The 22,186-nt window shown below is 39.9% G+C and overlaps 1 protein-coding gene and 2 long non-coding RNA genes across 3 annotated transcripts in view; 1 reads left to right on the plus strand and 2 right to left on the minus strand.

Annotated features, from left to right (window-relative positions):
- LOC140690314 (trafficking protein particle complex subunit 9-like) overlaps window positions 1–22,186 on the minus strand; it is a 329,996-nt gene that overhangs the window by 267,933 nt on the left and 39,877 nt on the right. The window contains exon 9 of the mRNA XM_072952012.1: window positions 106–279. Coding sequence (XP_072808113.1) covers window positions 106–279 — 174 coding nt within the window. The remainder of the gene's footprint in view (window positions 1–105; window positions 280–22,186) is intronic.
- Window positions 36–2,690, plus strand: LOC140690330 (uncharacterized). The gene is made up of 2 exons (XR_012065571.1): window positions 36–291; window positions 2,414–2,690. It is a non-coding gene; the product is annotated as an uncharacterized lncRNA (long non-coding RNA).
- On the minus strand, window positions 2,961–14,852 carry LOC140690324 (uncharacterized). Its single transcript, XR_012065565.1, has 3 exons — window positions 14,582–14,852; window positions 14,062–14,116; window positions 2,961–3,187 (listed from the first exon to the last, which is right to left on the minus strand). It is a non-coding gene; the product is annotated as an uncharacterized lncRNA (long non-coding RNA).

The raw sequence follows: 22,186 nt of genomic DNA on the forward strand, positions 1-22,186 counted from the left end.
CCCAGAGAAATTCAGCTGAACACGGGTTGACTGGCGCCCTTGGGGGCTGTGAAAGGCGGATCACCCTCCCGAAGCCGCCTGAACCCTTTCCCTGGAGCCCCCCACCTTGCACTTCCACAGCCAGAAGCCCCGGCCCCAGGCAGGAACCAAAGGCCTAACGGGCGACAGAGTTGAGAAGCATTTGGGGCCAATCCCCGGCTCGGACATGGAGCTTCGAACCAGGGGACCACCAGGCACCGACAGCGCATGCGCAGGAGGGACATGGATCCTCTCTGGATTCTGCGAGAGAAGGTGGGACAGCGAGGGAGGGAGAAGATGGGAGCGGGTGGAGAAGAGGGGAAAAGTGGAGGGATACAGATGGACAGGAAGAGCAGAGAAGGGATGGGTCTGGATAGGGGAGTGTCGTAGCGGAGTTGGAGAGAAAAAGCTTTACCTCTAGGGCACCCTGAGATGGCAGACCTACCTCTGTACCCTTCTGTAACCGTTCAAGTCCCGCAGCTCATGTTTTACCTCCCTGATCCAGCCCTCCATCAGATGCTTCTGCAGAAACACTACGGGGATCACACCCGTTGCCCCCATGCGGAGCTGGGTTTTCTGTTGCTCTGAGAACCAAGCACCCGCAGGTGTTGTCGCTCAGAACTTCCTTGGGAAGTGTACATATTCCCCTTTTACACGCTGGGAAACAGGCAGGAAGGATCACTGCCTTAGCTCCACTGTCCCAGGTGTTGGGCTGGCGGGGAGTGGTGTGGTACAAGATCAGAGCCCCAGACAGAGCAGACTGCCTGAGTGTTGGTGCATAGTCCCCATCCCTCCTGGGTAAACCATACCCCAACCTAGTGGAAACATCAAGGGCTCACAGTGGTTTCCTGGGGGTGGGAGAGCTGTCCTCATGTGAAGGAAAAGTCCAGCTGGGCTAACAAGCTAAGTCACAAATCTAAGTGTGATAAGTGTCGGTTTACTGATCTAAGTTCTGCTGGGCTATCTCGTAAATCTGAAGTTTAGTGTCAGTTTATTGGCCTAACAACCTAACTCGTAATTCCAAGCTCAACAAGTGTCAGTAATGTGAACTATTACAAATTGATAAGCTCCAGTGTACTGATTCCTTGCATTTTGTTCTTTGAGTCTTATTGGCTAATATCCCCTTACTTGTATTGAAGTCTTTAAAACCTCATGTGCACGTCTTGGAGGTGCTCAGAAATTCGGAGCAGAAGCCCCTCTGAGCCCGCCGGCATAATAATTCTGAGTACTCCAGCACTCCGATTGGTGCTTGTTTCTTGGCTGGCCTGTTTCCATAACACTCAGCTCCAGTGCCCTGCTTTCTAGGTAGATAGGAGTGTTACCAAGTCCAAATTCATACTCCTCAGTGCAGGACAGGCCAATAAGTTTGGAAACCAGATGTTGGGGCTTGGAATAGCAAGTTTCTGTAGACCTAGTTGGCAAACTAATGTTCTGGAAAACCATCTCCCCAAGTCACAATTCAGGCTCCTTTCCTACGCGCTTGGTTGTTGCAAACTTCTTAGTGTAGGAATTCCTTCTTGTTAGAATCCTTTGTTCTTACAGCTATCTGCGTGGGTCAGATCCCTGTAAATCTCCAACAAAACAAACGTTATTTTCTATTCTGCAATTTGCTATCTTTTAATGAATGAAAAAATGTTAAATATCCTTAAAGGTCAGAGCTTCAGAATAAGCTCTCCTGTGTATTTCAGGCTCTAGGCAACAATTTTTTACAAGCAAGATGAAGCCTAGGAGACAGAGCATAGGGTTAAATTCAAAGGAACAGATCTAATATGGAGTCAGATTTGTTCTGTTCTATTACCCGGGCAGAAGCCACTTGAGGATTTAAATCTCTTTAAGTTAAAAATAACTAAAATTTTAAAGGAATTTACATACATAGGTGGGAATGTGCAAAGCATATCTGGAAAAGCACCCAAAACATAGTAAACAGTGGCATCTCCAGACAGGGCTGAAAGAACAGAGGATGAGGGAAAACTTTTTTCACTTGTGTATTTTTGTGCTCTGTTTGAGTTTTTTTTTTTAACCTTTTGCTTGCATTTCTTTTTCAGTTAAAATAATGTGTAATGGAGCAAAGGAGTAACTAGCTTAGCAAATACAGCAGCCATGGAATCACTAAGTCATCACTTTTGATTTAAGCCAGAAACATTTATTGACTCTCTCCAATGTGCTCAGTCCTGTTTTAAGACTTCTTTTATTATAATAATAAAATAATAATTTTATTTTATTATAATAATAAAATAATAATAATAATAATAATTATTATTATACTATTATTATTTCTAGTACTATTACTATTACTATTATTACTATTATTTTATGAAATAATAACATGGTATACCTCACCCCTGCCCATGACTGGTGGAAAACCAACTGAGTTTTTCTTGTGTTGTTTTCCAAGGAGTAGAGATGAGTTTATAAACAGAACACATCTTCAGGGCAAAACAGGCAGTGTGCATTACCAGCAGGCCAGACAGCAATGAAGGGTTTTCAATTGAGGCGCAAAGAAGCTGAGAGAGAAAGCCTCAAGGACACTACAAAAAGCTGCCCAAACTGCCATCTCCATGGTACTACTGAAATAGGAAAGAACAAATCTGACTCCACATTTGATCTGTTTCTTTGACTTTAACAAAGCCAAGTTAATATGCTCCGGTCTTTTCATGGGTTATGATGTCACAGAGGAAACGAACAGGTCAACAAGGAACCACTCTGTCGTGTTCACGGAGCCGGGGAAAGGGATGGGTTGCAAGATGTATGAAGCAGCCGCAACTGTGCCCGTGCTTCTAGGCAGGTATCCAAAATCGCCTCGACAAGGTGTCAAATATTTGTGCCCACGTCCTCATCAACAGACATGTATTAAAGACAAATGGAAACATATAAAAGGCCAATACCCTTGCTGGGTACACCGTCCAAAGAACAAAGTCTCAGTTTGACAACTGGCCATCTCGGTTCCATGGGATTCATTCTTGGAGAACCTTAAAAACCACTCTTCTGTCCTCAAGAATTGCTGCATATTTGTCCTATCTTTGGCTCAGGGATGCAGCACGTTCAAGTGAACTTTAATGTCTGCACAGATTTGACTGTCTTTCTCCAGGTTCATTTGTCCATTCCAATGAGGCCTGAGCTATGTCCATCCTCCGTAATATCTATTCCCTCCAGTGACAGTTCATTGAGCCTGCAATTAAAAGCCAAGTGAACAAGACTGTCCTCAGCTAAAAATTTCACCCACCCTTCACTGTTTTCTTAATCTCCTCTCCTGGCTAATTGCAACAGACTAACACCTCCCTCCACCAAGATTACCAACTATGTCATTTTGTCTCCCCAAAGAGAAAGTAAGGTCCATAATAGAGGAGACAACTACATAGTCACCTCTGAATTCGTAGCATATAGAACTGTTAATAAATAGATCTATGATTATGGCTTCTTTCCTTTAAAACCTTTCTGGTTATTTGAATGAGACCTTGGAAGGGAGGTGTTTGCTGTCCAGTATCTTGATCCACAAGACTCTGGAGGCCTTTTTCAGAATGGCTGTTCACTGATTCATTCAAAACACAACTTATCAATCAAGGAGTATCTGTGCTTTTCTGCCAGGTGTTTGTGGTCACTCTAATGCCAGAACAACTTTAAATTATATCCTTACTTTGGATTTGTTATTTTTCCCCTCTTCCAACAAAATTGACTTTCCTTAATTTCTTGCCTTGAGGAATTTTTTTTTTTTCCTATTTCACCTTTTACTAAACCAAGATCCTCAGGATGGGCTTGGCCCATAATATGATCCCCCATCCAACTCCTAGTGTCAGAGGCCTGGGGCTCACATCCTGCCCTCCTGTCAAGGCAACTGAAAATCAGTTCAGGATCAAACCAGCACCCCAGGGATTCTAAGGCTCGCATATCTCCCAGAAACCCTGCTTTCTCATTTGTCTTGGATTCTGAGAATTTTCCCTCAATTTCTTGACAATTAGTTGTGCAGCTTGAAAGATGAGGAAGGAAGGTTTTATTTCTTAATCAGCATTTTAAGGAACTTGTGTAATGAAAGTTTTCACGAGTTTCTAGAACCCTCCATTGCCGAGAAAGAAAACACACTAGACATTTTCTAAATTTAGCTCCCATGTGCATTTTTTCTTTGTTTTTGTTTTCTTAACTGTTAACAGACATTTTTTAATTAAAAAAAAATAAGGCCCCAAAAAGGATAGAACACTGAAGGGGCAATCAAAATTAAAGGGCAAAGACAGAAAAATGATAACTACTCTACAAAGTTAATATAATACATACACTATGTATCAGATCAGCAATTCTCAGTAACAGCTAATTGAAAAATGACCATGAGGTAAAATTTCTCTCCTGTCAGGACATGGCCAACAGAAATTACAATTAAACCAACAAACTTATATCCTAAGTCTGGCGAGGTACAGAAGTGTACAAGCTAAATGTGTCTTCTTCTGGAAAAGAGGAAGACACACCAGCTCTTTTCTGTGGAGCCTGAGCCCACGGGAGGACGGTGAAGTGAGCTCTGTAAGTACCCAATTAGCAAACTGAGTGATGAATAAATAGACGTGAGCTTTGATGACAGAGGTGATACTACTATTCATTTGTCCTGTAAAGTATGACTTCCGTTCAGTGATCAATACTTCGGTGTCCTCAGGAGTTGACATTATTCGAAAATGCACAGCCTGGGCGCAGACCTCCACTTTCAGCTCGTGACACTGCACTTAGATGTCACAAGGGCACCTCCAACTCCACCTGCAAAGAGCTGACTTCACGGTGCTCCTCCAATAGCCGTCCTGCCCAGGGCCTCTGGTCGGGGGCTAAGTTCTCCGTGCCTCTCCCAACTCAGACCCATCACTCACAGATGTCAATGGACCCCTCCTTCAGGGCCCAGATATCCTCAGACACCGAGTCCCACCACCCACACCTGACCTACCAGATACTCACTGGCACTCACTCAGCACTGACTCTGTGCTGGGACCATGCTGCACACTGCAAACGTTATCTCACTGGATCTCCACAACAGTCCTGGGAATTGGGTACATCGCTGCTTCAATTGATTAGATAAATTGTTTCACTTCCTTGAGTGCGTCATTCAAACTGACACGGCTACTGAGCCACAAGCCTGGGCCTGAAAACCACTTGAAAATTGAACACTGCTACACCTCGCAGCCACCCTACTCTGACTCATCACATCACCTCCTGCCAAGCCTTCTAAATGTTTCCAAGCATTCTACAAGACAAAAGTGAACTACGAGAGCACCCCACTCTCCAACATAAAATCTGTCAATGATGGTCCGCTGCCCTTAGGAGAAAGCCCCACCAGGCCTGAGCACAGCCCAACGGCCCAGCATCCGCGTTCCCTGCGCGGCCACGCCGCCTCACCCAGTACGCAGCTCTACACGTGCCTTCTCTAGGACAGGGATGCAGACTCCGCACAACCCAGGGCTTGTCTCACTTGAACAATGATCACCTTCTTCAGTGTTCATCTTCTTCTTTGCTGACCCTCAGAAAAATGTTTTCTCATGATGAATAAATATCTTTTTCCTTATAACTTCCCATCATTGATAATGAGCTCCCCCGAAAGAGAGAAGACCTAATTGTCAGTCTCCTTATCTGTAAAGTGAGATTAACAAGGAAATATGTGAGGTTTTATGAGAAATAATATTCATGTGAGGCTGAGGGACAATTCCATCATACAATAAGCACTCAATATGTGCTTAATTAATATTAATAAGAATATATTGCATTCCAGCAACCTTCAATCAATTTTTAATGACTTTGTCCAACAGACTACTGACAAACTGTTGGACGAACCACTTTGAGCAGATCAGCACAAGCGTACTGGGATAGGTAAGCGCTGACTCCAGTTGCAGCTGCAGCCACCCAGCACTACGGGGTGGGGGCAGTTTGCTCAAGCTCTTACATGTTGCTTGAGCATTTAGTTGTCGTTATTGATTAAAGACAGGTGAGGGTTCTTTAGTCAAAGCACCTGAAACATAAATCTTCAAAGATTGATGCAAATTAGGTTTCAAGAACAACACTCTCACTAGAAATTATTTGAAAATCATAGTCTTAGCTACTCCGCACATCAAAAGGGCATGTTCTTAATGTATCTGACTAAATACACCGGAAGGGTTGTTTAAAAGAAATTACGATGAAGCCATCCTGAATAAGCTCCAGTATCATCTGCACAAAGCCCCACCCAAGGGTCTCATTTCACATTTCCACATAGGTGTTCAGGTAGCTTAACTTGGGTCTTGGTTTCTTATAACACGGGGCGGGGAATAGTTGTGGATAGATTTAAGTAGCAAATATATAACTAGGGTAATTGCTGTTAAGGAATTCTAGAAATAAGAAGATTGATATATAGTCCCACCCATAAGAAACTCAGCATGTCCAATTACAGCAGCATTAAAAATAAAATGAGGGATACATTTAACAAAAGTTTACAAGATTTGTACATTGAACTTTTTGAAGTATCACCAAAATAAATTTTAAAAGATCTACATATATGGAAGACATCCCATTTCCATGGAATGATAGACAGTATTATTAAAAATATTAAGACTCCTCAAAATGATCTACATATACAGTGGAATCCCTATCAAAATTCCAGCTGACTTCTTTGCAAAAATTGAAAAACTGATCCCAAAATTAATATGGACGTGCAAGGGGCCCAGGATAGGCAAAACAACCTTGCAAAAGAAGAGTAAAGTTGGAGGACTCACTTTAAAAGGTACTAAAATGCTATAGTAATAAGTCAGTATGATGCTGGCATAAGTTTGGATAAATAAATCTATGAGACACAATAAAAACCCACGGGGAAAAACTTACATTTACAGACAGTTTTCCACTACGGGGCCAAAAACACCCCATTGAAAGAATAGTCTATTCAACAAATTGTGCAGGGACAGCTGGGTATCTGCAGGCAAAAGAATCAATCTGGAATCTGAACACCCATATTTTATATAACAAATAAAAATTAAAACAAAGTAGATCACAGACAGAAATGTAAAAATTAAACCTATAAACTTTCTAAAAGAAGACACAGTATAAATCTTTGTGGTCCTAGGATAGGCTTTGGTTTCCTGGATACAATACCAAGAGCACAAGTGATAGAAGAAAAAAGCAGATAAACTGGACTTCATCAAAATTAAAACCCTTTTCTTACAAAAGACATCATCAAGAAAGTCAAATGACAGGGGAAATGGGTATCTCAAGTCAGAGAGTGCGTGCTTAGCAAGAAAAATAAAATAAATCATTACATCTAACTACCTCCCCTGTAAAGAAATTGTTTTAATGTTTAAAAAAAATAAAGTGAAAGACAATGTGCAGAATAGAAGAACAATTTTGCAAAACATTTATCTAATAAGAGAGTAGCATCCAGGATATATAACGAATTCTTACAACTGAACAATACAATAAAACAGACCCAATTTTTAAATTTACCACGAATTTAGATACATATACAAATGGCCAATAAGCATATGAAAAGATGCTCAACATCACTAGACAAATCAAAATCAAAATGAGATCTCATTTTACACCCACTAGGATGGTTATTACCAAATCATGGACAATAACAAATGTCATTCAGGAGGCAGAGAAACCTCATATGCGGCCAGGGGAAAGGGACAATTGTGCAACTTCTTTGGAGAAGTCTGGTATTTCCTCAAAAGCTTAGAGTTATATGGCTCAGCAATTCCACTCCTATATGTAGAGTCATCCCTCAATACCCTTGGGTGGTTGGTTTCAGGAACCCCACACCCTGGATACCATAATCCAAGGATGTTCGAGTCCCTTTACAATCAGCCATCTGGATCCATGTAGTGGAAACTACAGATATGGAGGGCCAACTGTACAGCCAACAGAATGAAAACATATTCTCATAAAAATTTCACATCAATATTCATAGCAGTATCATTCAGAGTAGCCAAAAGTTACTAACAATATCCATCCATCAATGAACGGATAAACACATTTACCAAGAATAGGCCCACAAACTTTTGGTCATTGAAACTTTGACAAAGGAGGTGAGAACATACAATGGAGTAAAGACAGCCTCTTCAGCAAATGGTGCAGGGAAAACTGCACAGCTGCATGTAAATCAATGAAGTTAGACTACTCCCTCACAGCATACACAAAAATGAATTCAAAATGTGTTAAAGAATTAAACATGTAGACAAGACACTATAAACCTCTTAGAAGCAACCATAGGCAAAACATCTGACATACATCTCAGCAATGTTTTCCTAGAGCAGTCTACTCAAGCAATAGAAAAACAACCAAAAATATACAAGAGGGATCTAATTAAACTTACAAACATTTGCACAGCTATGGAAACGGTAAGCAAAACAAAAAGACAACCAACCTATGGAATGGGAGAAAATATTTGCAATAAATGAAACTGCTAGGGGCTTAATTCCCAGAATATGTAAACAGCTTTTACACTTAATAAGAAAGAAAAACAAACAATTCAATTCAAAAATTGGCAGAAGTCCTAAAGAAACATTTCTCCAATGAAGACGCACAAATGACCAGTAGGCACATGAAAAAATGTTCAATATCATTATCAGAGAAATGCAAATCAAAACTGCAATCAAATATCACCTCTCACCAGTCAGAATAGCCATCATTCAGAAGTTCACAGACAATAAATACTGGAGAGGCTGCGGAGAATTGGGAACCCTCCTACACTGTGGTGGGAATGCAGTTTGGTGGAGCCATTGTGGAAAAATTATAGAGGTTCATCAAAGACAAAACCTTGACCTCCCAGATGACCCAGCAATCCCACACCTGGGCATATATCCAGAAGGAACCCTAATTAAAAAAGACACCTACACCCCAATGTTCACAGCAGCACTATTTACAATAGCAAGACATGGAAACAACCGAAATGTCCACTGACAGATGGCTGGATAAAGAGGTTGTAGCATATTTGTCCAATAGACTACTATTCAGCCATAAAATAATAATAAAATAATGCCATTTGCAGCAACATCAATGGACCTGGAGAATGTCATTCTAAGTGAAGTAAGCCAGAAAGAGAAAGGAAAATACCACATGAGATTGCTGACATGTGGAATCTAAAAAAAAAAAAAAAAGAAAGAAACAAAAAGATAAATTTCTCTACAGAACAGAAACAGACAGAGTCACAGGAACCAAACTGTGGTTACCAGAGGGGGGAGGGTGTGGGAAGGAATAAATTGGGAGTTCAAGATTTGCAGTTACTGAGTATGTAAAGAATAAACAGCAAGTTTATACTGTATAGCACAGGAGAATATATTTAATATCTTATAGTAACTAATGTTTAAAAACAGTATGAAAATGAATGCCGGTATGTTCCTTTTTAACTGAAGTCTTGTGCTGTAGACAAGAAACTGACACAACATTATAAACTGACTAGACTTCAATGAAAATATTTTTAAATAGACTAAAACCAAAAAAAATGGAAAAGGATATTATCAAACAAAAAGAATAAAGTACTGATTCAGGCTACAATATGGATGAACCTTGAAAATTTATGCTAAAATAAGCCAGACACAGAAAGCCAAATAGTGCCCTTTAAGGTGAACTGTATCTAAGCGTTTATTGTACTACTCCTGTAAATTTTCCAGAGGTTTGAAATCTATCAATATCAAAATAAAATGTATTATGCATTAAAAACTTAAAACGCTTCCTCACAGGAGGGCTTTGATTATTAAATGCAGAAACGCATATAAAGCTCTTGGAAAAACAATTTGCACGTCCACACACAGTCACTGCTGTCACTGCCACTCAGAGGGTGGTGCCAGCGCTGATGAGAGCTGCCTCCACTCGCTCCCCTGCAGAAAGGAGTGAAGGCCTGAGCTCTGACAGGCAGGGTGAGCGTGAACCTGAGTCATACACAGCCACGTTCCAGACTCTGCGTTACCCAACTTTCTTATACAAACTGCAACATGTAATGTAAACACGCTAGAGGGATGTATCTTACAACACAGGGAATACAGACAATGTTTTACAGTAACTATAAATGGAGCATCTATTGTACACCTGAAACTAATATCATATTTTAAATCAGCTATATCTCTATAAAAAATTAAAAAATATTTTTAAAATGTTATCACTTTAATATTCAAATCGGTTTTTAAGTAAATACTAAACAGCTTAGAATATATAAAAGCATTTAATTGTGCTGTTTGTTTGCATATTTACATTCAGCCTCTTGCTAAAAGAGAATTTAAACAATTTTTTTAAACACAGCTTAACAACCATAACAACAAAAAGGCAAAACGGAGAGTGAAGAGAAAATGGAGATTCAATACTTAAATGAAACCAGGGGGAGATAAACTCATAAAAATGGATTCCATGAAGTCAGGGCAAGTGTTAAAGGCCGACTACAAATTCAGCTGTAAGATTCTTGGCAGCTAAAGCAAAAAGAAAATGATGAAGGGGCGAGTGGTAGAGCATGTGCTTAGCGTGCACGGGGTCCTGGGTTCAAGCCCCAGGGCCTCCACTAACAGATAAATACATCTAATTACCTTCCCACCAAAAGAACCCCAAAGAAAAGAAAAAGAGAAATTTCTTTCCCAAAAAACCCTGATATTAAATTTGGGTTAAATACTTAAAAACAGATAAAAAGAAAAATAAAAAAGATAAGTGACACTGTGAAGGAAAACCCCAGCTGGGCTAACAAGCTAAGTCACAAATCTAAGTGTGATAATGTCGGTTTACTGATCTAAGTTTTGCTGAGCTACTTGGTAAACCTGAAGTTTAGTGTCAGTTTAATGGGCTAATAAGCTAACACGTAAATCCAAGGACAACAATTGTCAGTAACGGGATCTGTTCCAAATTGATAAGCTTCAGTGTACTGATTCCTTGCTTTTTGTTGTTTGAGCCTTATTGGCTAATAGCCCCATACTTGTAATTAACCCTATAAAACCTCATGTGCACGTCTTGGAGGTGCTCAGAGCTTTGGAAAAGAAGCCCCTCTGAGCGTGTCAGCATAATAAATCTCAGTACTACAACCCTGTGAGTTATACTTGTTTCTTGGCTTGCCTGTTGTTTCTATAACAACACAAGCGATAATGCCCGTGAGATAAATCTGCGGAGGTTGCTGTCAGGTCCCCATGTCTCACGTAGGAAAATCTGAAACATTTTTCTCACCATTCAGGGTCATCATAAGCCCACCTCACACCTCCCGCAGTTAAATGCAAGAGCACAGGTAGGGCCAGACCTTTGCTGTCTCTGTGTCATCACAGTGAGACAGGATGGAAGGGGGAAGAGCACAGCCATTCAAGGAAGGCCACAGCAATTAACATCAAAATGTTAAAGGATTCAACCCCCAATAGGCCTTGAGGCTCAGGATGAAGAGATTTAACTTCTAGCAGATCTTGAGCTTCAGTAAACATCCATTGTATTAGTAACTTGGTCAATAACATGCCCCAGGCAACATGGCAGTCCCAATGATAGCCACAAAAGGTCAAAGGGTGGGAAATGGCCAACTCCCTGGGAATCCCAGCGCCTTACCCTAAGGCTGGTCCTTCTACTTATTAGCATATGAAACCACCAAGCCCAAGAAAACAAGCAACACAGCGCCACCTCGCGGTCACCACTCTCTCTCCCTCTTTGGGGAAGGCCCTCAATCTGTGGAGTGTGTACCTACTTCTAATATGAGCATCAAACCCCCACACCTCGTGACGTTTCTCTTGCATTTCAATGTATCTCTCTGAATAAATCTACCTTTACTCAACACTGGCTTGCTCTTGAATTCTTTACTGCATGAAGTTAAGGAACAAAATCTGGTGGGGCACATCCCAGGGGCTCAATGAAAGCCTGGGACACAGCCCTTCTCATGCCCAACGTTTTTTATTCTTGTATCAACAGGACTGGGCTGTGAAGGGAGGTCTGAGGCCACAGCTAAGGGACAGAAGCAGCCTCCAGGGCTCCAATTGGTGGGCAGTCTCTCCCCCAGCATGGGTCTTGGGGTCTGCCCGGTTCTCTGTGTTTCTCTGTTGTGCTGACTCCCCAGACATACAGCGTACTCCTAGGCTTGTCCCCACAAAACCCTTCTCTCCAAAATACAAGCACATCATGTCACAATCCCCTTGTTCAACAAGGAAATGTTCAGCCCACTTTGTTTCCTCCCCAATAAAGTACCCAACTGTCCTCGCTCCCATCACACCACTATTTTTTGTGAGAACTCTGCACTCGCCACACCCCATCCTGAACACAGGTGCCTTACTGGCTGTGATTGAGATGTTTCTTTCTCACACAGCCTGCGTCCTTTCACTTTCCCCTTGTTACCTTAAAAAAGCATTTCCTGAGTCACTCACCCCTCTGATTCTGAACTAACAAAGTGCTGAGGTTGCAGTCACTATATGCATACATCCCAGTTTTGGCTAGGTTTCCATCACAAGATCTTCATTAAGGAGCTGCATCAAGAAGTTTAAAGAGGCTATTCTTACATCTGAGTGGAGGAGCCTGCAAAAAGTTGAATGGCTTTGAAGAGAGAGTTAACTAGGGACAAAGAAGTTGCAGGTCCTAGTCAAAAGTGTCATGAGGCAAAATGTTCTCCCAAGGCTCAGTGTGGCTTATGAACACGGAGTCGGCGGGGAGGAGGTGACAGGCAGTGAGTAGGGTGAGTGATACGGGTTACGCTCCCCCAGCTGGGGAAGAAAAGGTTTTTTCCAGTTTTCCAAACAATTTCTTACTACCTTTTTCTATTATTGTCACATACTATTTCCAACGAATTAAGCATATCAATGTCAGTCATTTGGGCCACTTGGGAGAAGCTACACGATGCCATTCACAGGGCTGGGACATGACAGCCACACCAGTCTAGATTGAAAGAACAGTCGGGGTATTTGCAAGGTAATCACGGGCATGCAGCAAACTCCCCAGCTTCAATGACCTCATCTCAATGCTGGGGCCAAGAAAACTACCAAGCAAAGTGCGTGATGATTATGGCCAACATCTGTTTACTAGGTAAGTGCCCGTGAAAGCTGCCGCTTAATGGGGAATGAGTACGATCAACGAGGCCCTGTCTACCTGGCCACACGCGCCCTGCCTTCCTGCCTTGGTGCAGCAGCAGAAATTGTTTAGCTGAGATGAACACCCCCAGAGCAGCCTCGACGGGAAAGCTCCCAGCTCTGCACGGCGAGACATGTTCCTTTCCTTCTTAGAGCTGATCACAATTTGCTGTCGTCTGTTTTTATGTTTATCCCTTTTGTAACTGTCTCTCCTTCGGAGTTTTTGCTCAAGCAGCACAGGGCCAGATGTGTCTTGCGGCCTGCCGGATATTCTGGGCAGGGAAACAGCCGACTCCATATCTGGCTCTGGTGCTGAACAGAGAGGGCAGAAGGCCCAGGGGGCCATGCTGAACCGAGGCCTCTGCACCCAAAATTATGGTCTGATTTTGGGCAAATTATACAGTCTTTTTACCATGAGATTCCTCATCTGTCCATGGCACATAGAATTACAAGGATTATAGGAAATCACCAAATTCATAACCTAGCCAAGGGGCTACAAGTGCATCCTCAACAGACAAATGCTGCCTTTACGGCTCTGACACATGCTAAGCGGGGCGGCCCCACACAGTGAACACTGCTAAGTGCCAGTGGGTTAAGTGCTTCATGTGTGCTATAATACTCTTTAGATCTTACAACAATCCCAGGGTGAAACGAATGTTATGCCCATTTCACAGATTCACCAACAGGTTAAGAGATTTTGAATTCTATTTCAAGGCCCTATGGTGAAGAAATGGCAATTTAAACCGGAATCTGGGCCCAGGCCTTGGCTCCATCTCTCTCCAATCCACCTGACCACTTGCCTTTGAATTCCACCTCTCCAATACACAAGTTTCAGCCGGCCAGCTCTTAAATGCAATTTGTGCAGTTTGTCAATGTTGGTTAATTACCATAAACTGTTCTCAGAAACCACTACAGTAAAGAAAGGTGGACTTAAGGAATTCTGCATTGCGTTCTCCTGCAATGTGCAGGATCCCTTTCCTACACCTCCAAATCCAAGTGTATGCTTCCTCCCTGTTTATGTTTGCACACGGCTTATTAAAGCAGAAGGTACCTGCAGTAATTCCATCTCGGTTGCTTTCCAAGGTTGCAGATTATCCATAATCAGTCTGTGAACGAAAATACTACAATGTGAATGAGAATACTGCAACCATGACAGTAAACAAAGAATACTGAAACCAAGTCATTAAAGGCTGCCGCCACGCCCCAGCTAGGACAGGCCTGCAGCCCAGCTGCTACAGCAACTCACAATGGTGTCGTCTGAGCAGACTCAGAATAAGAAAGGACAGGCTACTGGCCCGAGATAGCTAGGTGCTTGTCTAAAAAATGAATTCAGTGAGTCCAAATATTTGCTTCCTCTCACACATACAAAAGTACTAAATTCTTGAACTTGAGATACCTGGCTTTCTTTAGATAACAAGCAATCTTTTATTGTTCCAACAACCTGGTCTTTGTTGTAAAGCTCCTATATATCCTAGCTCTGCCTCAACCTCTTGGGAGCAGTCCCTCAGAGAGTTCTGACAGGCTGTCATCCCGGCTCGAGTCCTCCCGCCAAATGAAACATAACTCTTAACTTTTAGGCTGCACATGTATTTCAGTCAACAGTTTTGGACACCATGAAGCACCACAGCAGATTTCTCTCCACCTGAACTCTCCAAGTAACCGGAGCCTTGGTACCAGCAGTGGCCCTTTGTGCCCATCCACCTCCTCGGGGAGTCCAGATGAATTTGGGTGAGTCTCTCTTGGTTCTCGGATCTCACATATTGGTTGATGATCCTAAGTTTATCTGGCGGTGTATCCAGGTACGTGGCCCTCCAGTTGAAAGAACCTGAGGTGAATTACCCACCCAGTGGAGACATATTGGGTGGGGCCTGGTTGAAAGATAACAGGAAATATCCACCTTGAGGATATGTCCAAAGTGGGGCTGGTGGAAACATATGAGGAAAATACTCACCCAGTGGAGACATCCTGAGTGAGTCCAAGTTGAAAGACACTGGGTTCAGGACTGAGTGGTTAGGTAAGAGGCTGGTCTAATATTTTCCTCAATTTGGTTACCTACATTGAATTTTTCAGGATAAAAGTAAAACTCTTATGAGGAAACTTTCAACTCCAAAATTCGGACCATCCTCCTGGCTGTTAACAGCTTTCTCGGGTGACAGAGAATCTTCCAGGAGTGGTAGACACAAAGACTTCATGACACAGAGTTGTCCCTGTGGGAAATCTTACTAGCAAATTTATTCTGAGAACCCGACCTTACAATGGGGAATAGAACTTTCAAAAAAAAAATAAAGAACAGAAAAGAAAAGAAAAAGAAATGACAGATTGCCAGTCTCCAACTATTACCCCAGCCAGGTTTATGTACATACAAAATTTACAACATTAATTGGGAATAAGAAAAAAAAACCTCACTCTGAAAATAACTAACCAGGCCTGATAAAAACATTTTTTGGCATTCTGAACTTATAAAAACAAAATCCCCTTTAGGGGTAACTTGGATTTCTCTTCCTGTGTCCTTGAAATGTAAATGTTTTATCTTTCTCTGGGTGTTTGAAGTGTGTGTATGTATGTATATGTATGTTTAGTTTATTTTTTAAAGGAAACCTTGGACTCCACCATACAAAAGTTTCAAGTATTGTGTACATATGGTGGCCACGCAAATAAATTGGGATTCTAAGCAATTCTTTGATAGTACCAATTTTCAGATATTTTGCCATCTTAAACTTTGTTGCATCAGCCTGGACCACAAAGGCTTTTAGCTTTTGGAGAGTAAACCTTTGAATTTTATTTAGGCAACACCCCGACTCTCATGTGGAAGGGCCTCTTCATCTTATTGGTTTAAAATCACTATATATATATTATATTTGTATATAAATTGACGGCCATATGATGGATTTTTTAATTTGGAAAACTTTTTAATTGGTGAAAGTTTAAAGAGATCTCATTATAAACAGTTGTTTTATGGTTTCTATTAAAATCAAGTTTAAATGTAGAAAAATATATCTAATGGTTAACCTAAGAACTTAGTTAAAAAAATAAAACTGGTTTGAAAAGCTACGTTTGTGTTTTTCCTTTCTAATAAATGTTTCTAGATATGCTAATAAAAACTTAGAATTATTAATGTTAATTAGGTTGAATAACTGGAAAAATGATTGTAAAAATGTCGAAAAAAAAATTAAGTGGCTTATCCCAAAAGGATAAATATTTTTATATGGTTATTTTGAATCAAATACATAAAATGGACATTTTTGGATTTACATACAGGGTTTTGATACTACACAACGTAAAGTTAAAAAAAAAAGGGCCAAAGAGTTCACCTACTCCCCCCCAAGACTAAAGTTCAAACAAGCCCATTTTACTTACCACAGTTTGAAATATATGTATATATAGACTGAAATACTTGATCAATAATTGGGATAACAGACCAATTAATGAAATTAAACACTGAGAAGTGCCTAAGCTCTTTGGCTGAAACTTGGGCATCCTAGAGACTTCTATAAAATTATATACAATGCACACACACACAAAAAAAGGTTTCTGGCACTCCTTCTAGAAATAAGAATTATTGATTAAACTTAATAAATATAAAAATTAAAGGTATAAGATTTAATAAAATTGAGATAAAAGTTTGTGAAATTGGTATATTTAAATGGTCTTTATACAAAACTTTTGCTTATGTTGTGGGATACATATGTTTAAGAGGAAAAACACTTCCCCTTCTTGGTATTATAAGGCTAGGCACATATCTGTCCCTCTGAAAATATTAATTGAACAAATTAAAATAAACCAATATAGTTACATAAGCCGTCCAATATAATGTAAAACTAAAAACTAATTTGAGTGGCTAATAAAAAAATACAGGTTTACCCTGGGTTTAACTTATAACACAAGGAAAAGAGATCTTACTAAATGCCTTATGCAAGTTTTGGAAGACATATTTAAGTAAGCCTTAATGTTTTAAAACATGGAATTCTTTGTTTACAGCTCTTCTCACTGATACAAAAATGCCATTTAAGGAGATAAAATACGGCATGGGTGAGAGAGCAGTTCTCTGGGGACCTGGAAGACAGTGTCTTTGTCTTGCACATCAGAAATATAAATACAACAAAGAGTGACCTAGGACTGAGTCTAATTAGCTCAACGAAATAAACCTAAAGGCCAAGAAATTTTTGGCATATTAGAACTCAGAACTCTGAAGGGTCCTTCAGCCTTTGTGAAGAAATTTTAACTGTCTGTTTCATAAATAGTAAGCCTTAGTGATTTGAGCAAGCAAATTCAGCTTACTCCAACTATTATTATACCTATCTTATAAGTAAGTTTTAAAGTGAAGCTATGAGATCTCTAGCTTTTTTCTGATTATAAGCCTGTGTACACATTATAGAAGTGAGATATTTCTACTGCTAAAGAAAAAAAATTCAAAGTCATAGAGCTCTGCTTAATTGACGTAAAAATATAAGAGCTTAAACATTAAGTATTTTTAAAATAACAACTGAACAAATTGACTTTCAGTGTCATGTGAATTGGAAAATATTCAATATTAAGGTAATATTTGATATTGTTTAGTTTAAGTATGTTCTAATAAATATAGACATCTTTAAAATCATCCATCTTAACTATAATACCTTTACTGTACCTAGGTTTAATGAAAGTCAAATAAGATCCTGTTATATCTGTTGCAGATTTGTCAAAAAAAAAAATAAAAGTAATGTGCTGTGGTAAAATTTTAAGTAAATTAAATGCAAATGAGATGAGAGCTTTGGGTAAATATTTAAAATATATTTTTAAAATGTATGTTTAAGATAATCTCTAAGTGTTTGGTATCTTTAAATTCTAGTGGTGTGCTAAATTAAGTTAAATGACAAGATTTTATTAAATAGCTATGCCATTTTCAGATAAAATAACATTGAAATACGAATTACTTAACATTTGACTTCCTCTTACAGTGAAACTAAAGGTATATAGAAATATTAATAAATGGTTGGTGCCACACTGAAATAGTCTCTATTAGTAAGGGAATGATCTCAGTATCCTAGGAAAGTAATATAAATGCGTAAAGGAAGATGTAAGAATGGAATAATACTTTGTTAATGAAAAATAGTGACTTTCTCCTGAAGCTGGTTACCTCTGAATGGAAGACAAAATAAGGGACACACTAATATAAGTATAGAAAGCTGTGGAAGGCTTGTGGAAAAGGAACCCTGAGGGAAGAGTTTTGTACATGGTCAGAATTGGCTAAGTTTAGAAACAAATTGGGCAACGTAAATGAATCTTAGAAGTTAGCTGGAACAAGATTAGATTTGGTTTTCTCTCTGTTAAGAGGAAAAAATTTTCTTAAAATATTAATCCACCTTCAGTAACAGATTGTAAAACTTCTTATACCACTTAGCTGATCTGTTCTGCCTTTACATTTGACATATTTTCTTGTTAATGAATTAGTACTACTTTACAGTGATCTATATGTTTATCTGATCAAGTGTTCTGAAATCTTTCACAAAGCTCCCCAAATATAAAATTCTAATTAATTAAATAAAAATTAATTTAATTAATTAAAATTCTTTTAATCTCCAGTTAAGTTTGGGATGCTACAGAAGGCCCCTGAAACATCCCAAAGAGAGATTTTTAACTATAAAGCTTCATTTGGCACTTTAAATAACATGGAATTGTCAAATGAATCATAAAACTTCTAAGGTTATATTGAATGAGAAATATTATTAATATAGGTATTGTAGAAATTACATGGACTCCCTAAAATTCTGGCATATCTGAAATGTTACCAGTGATAATTATGGGTATAGTGAACAGGTTTCTTTATTGATTATAGTGTAACGGTGTTTAACCATGCTTTTAAATTTTTGTCATTTATAGACAGTTAATTGTTTTCTTCTGATGGTTTTGCAAAATGCTTTCTCTTCAAGGAGATTTACTGATTTCTAATAAATTTCAAACTACAGCACTGAACTAAACTGGGTAAGAAATTTTAAACTTCTAATGAAAACTCTCATTAAAAGAATTAGTTACATGGGACTGGTTAACCTGCTGAATATGGTTATAATTTTTGATATTGTTTGAAATACTACTGGCTTTTAACCTGTTTCCCAGACGTAAAGAATCTCTTCTCCTTAAGCTAGTTATGGTTCACAGCAATTTGATAAATTATACCTATGTAATCACACTTGGAACACTTATCTTTTCTCTCTATCTGATCCCTCAATAGACTAAAAACACTTAGGTCCCCAGTGGCTCTATCAAACAAATTAGGGAGATCATCTCCTAACAGATATAGGAGTATAAATATATTTTAAGGATTTTAAAGAGAAAAGAATTTACCTAAATCTGTAAGGCAGAAACCCATGAAAAGCCTTGACGTGGCTTTCTTGGCCTTAGCAAACCTTAACATTCTACCCTGAGACTCCGTATTAAAACTTCCAACACAGCCAATTTAAAAAAGCCTATATGATCAAATAATCAGACTTAAGTTGTAAAAAATTAATCTTGATTTGGCTATATTTGAGAAAACTGAGGGTAACTTAAGAGAGAAAATAAATTATATTTTAGTGGATATTAAATTCTAGTTTTGTTAATTGAGGTCCATATTTACAAAGACACTTCCCAGAACATTCCTTGCTGTTATGTCACATTACTGTACGGTTTAATTGAATTATGAAAAAGATACTCTAGGTTTGTTTCTGAAGCTCAGAATTCTATCCTTGGGTAAAGTTCCAATGCCCCATGACCTGCAGCCAGGGGTTATACATACTGCAACAGGCATGACTTAAAGAACTGTCTCCAACCTGAATGGAAGGACCCTTTTTCAGGTACTCTTTACCAGACCATACACACCAAAGCTGAAGGAAACGGAGTCTCCGATTCATTTCCTATCTGAAACATCCCCTGCACTGCACTGGCCTATCGAGTGCTGCTCCCCTGAAAACAATGCCCAAATGGAGAAAAAGCTACCAGACCAGGATGAGAAGAAGATGACATCTGAGCTAGACAGCTGACCCAAGACACTGGACCAGGACTGTATACCAATTACTTTGATAATTTCTCCAACCTTTGATTATGAACTACTCCACTTGTTAAGTTTATGATAAATTACCTATGTCTAGTACTTCTGTGTTACCTTGGTGGGTTTCCCTACTCCAAGGCTCTAACTAGATAGCCCTCAGAAACGTTATTCTAAAAAGAATTTATAGTTCTGTTTAGGCCACTGTTGATCTTACAAGGTGGGAGATTTCAACTGGCCAATTAATACCTGCTCTGACCCTGACCATAAATATGAACTTTCTCATAGGATCAAACTCAGAAACACAAGCAAAATTTTAACCCAAAAATACAACTTCTCGACTATTAAATTCTTACTCGTGACTTTATTAACGTTACTAGCTGTATTACTTATATCCTGTCTATTTTATAAAATTGTTGTCTGTTACAATTCCCAATGTGTAACTAGGCCCACAAGATTGATGATGGCTAAACATCTTGAAGAAACAGATAAAATTTATAACCCTGAATAAAATAAATATAATAGTGTGATTCTAGGTATGGGAATGAGCAAAGATGGGTAAACACTTTCTGTATCATAATAGACTAGTAAGACAGGTGATCCAGAGAACTTTTAGTATCAACAGGGCCTGACAAAAAAAACTAACACCTTGAATGGCAACTCAGAAGATTCTTCACCTGAACTAGGAATGAGCCATCCTAGCACCGTGGGACAAAATTGGTCATGAAATTTCTCTCAAAATATTGGTCGAATTTAGGACCAAGTGGGAGCACTGTGAATGAAAATACTACAATGTGCATGAAAATACTGCAACCATGACAGTAAACAAAGAATGCTGAATCCGAGTCATCAGCGGCTGCTGCCAACCCCCAGCGAGTACATGCCTACAGCCCGGCCTCTCTGCCACTCACAGTGGTGCCCTCTGAGCAGACTCAGAGTAAGAAAGGACAGGATACTGGCCCTAGATAGCCAGGGGATTGCCAAAGGAATGAATTCAATGACCCAAATGTTTGCTTCTCACCATACATAGAAAAGCAGTAAATACTTGAACTTGAGATATCTGGTTTTCTTTAGATAACAAGCAATGTTTTATTGTTCCAATTACCTGGTCTTTGTTGTAAGCTTCTATATATCCTAGCTCCTCCCCTACCTCTTGGGAGCAGTCCCTCAGAGTGATCTGAGAGGCTGTCATCCCGGCTCGAGTCCTCCAGCCAAATAAAACAAAGCCCTTAACATATAGGCTGAACGTTTATTTCAATGACGTTCCAGAATAGACACAACTCATCAATTCTGTAATGGAACACACTGAATCAGGAACCAAAGCGTGTTTTAGTCCGGAAAATCTCCGGGTTCCTATTTCTTCCTGTCATTATACAATCCCTCTAGAACTCATTAATTTGCTGTCTGCTCCTCTGGCAACAAAACTCGTAGAAGACTCAACTCAGCAGAGCGCCCTGCTGGGGAGAACACCCCGCAGAAGCACTGCAGGCTGCCTGCCCTCCTGCACGCTCTGCTGACCCTTGGTGTCCCCCGTGGAGACCAGGCCAACAGAGCTGTTCCTAACAGCTAAAAATTCGCACTCGTTAAATAAATCATTTTATTTTCTATGATATTTTACGTATATACCCATCTCTGAAAACAGCTTTGCAGAAGCTCAAATCTTCAACATCAATCCCCAAAGGCAAATCCGGTCCCCAAGGGGAAACAAGACTTAAGACGACGCTAAGGCCTCCAAAGTCCTCTCAAGGACCGTCAACCAAACTGCCTGCAGGTCTGCAGGTGCAGGCTGTTACATGTCTGCTTTTAAAGCAACCCCTTCCTGCCCTCGGGTATTACAGTGTCCCTCTACACCCTCCTGTCTCAGAGTAAAAGCAGCCATTGCAGAACCTTGCAGGGAAGCACTGACAGGAGTCGACAAAGAGGATCAGAGCTAAGCTAATACTTCTGATGACACGACCTTGTCACTGTGTCACTTTACAGATGAAGATATATATAGAGAGAGGTGGGGTGATATTGCTTAAAGTCACACAGCTAATAAGTGGCAAAGTCTATAACTCTGCTCTTCCCTTCGGCGTGACGCCCCAGCTGGGACGCCCACAGGGTTGTCTCATGCCTGCCTGAACAATCCTCTCCTGTCACTCATAACCCACCACAGGGTCTGACCCTAGCCTGCCTT

The sequence above is a fragment of the Vicugna pacos genome, chromosome 30 (genome assembly GCF_048564905.1).
Source record: "Vicugna pacos chromosome 30, VicPac4, whole genome shotgun sequence".
NCBI lineage: Eukaryota > Metazoa > Chordata > Mammalia > Artiodactyla > Camelidae > Vicugna > Vicugna pacos.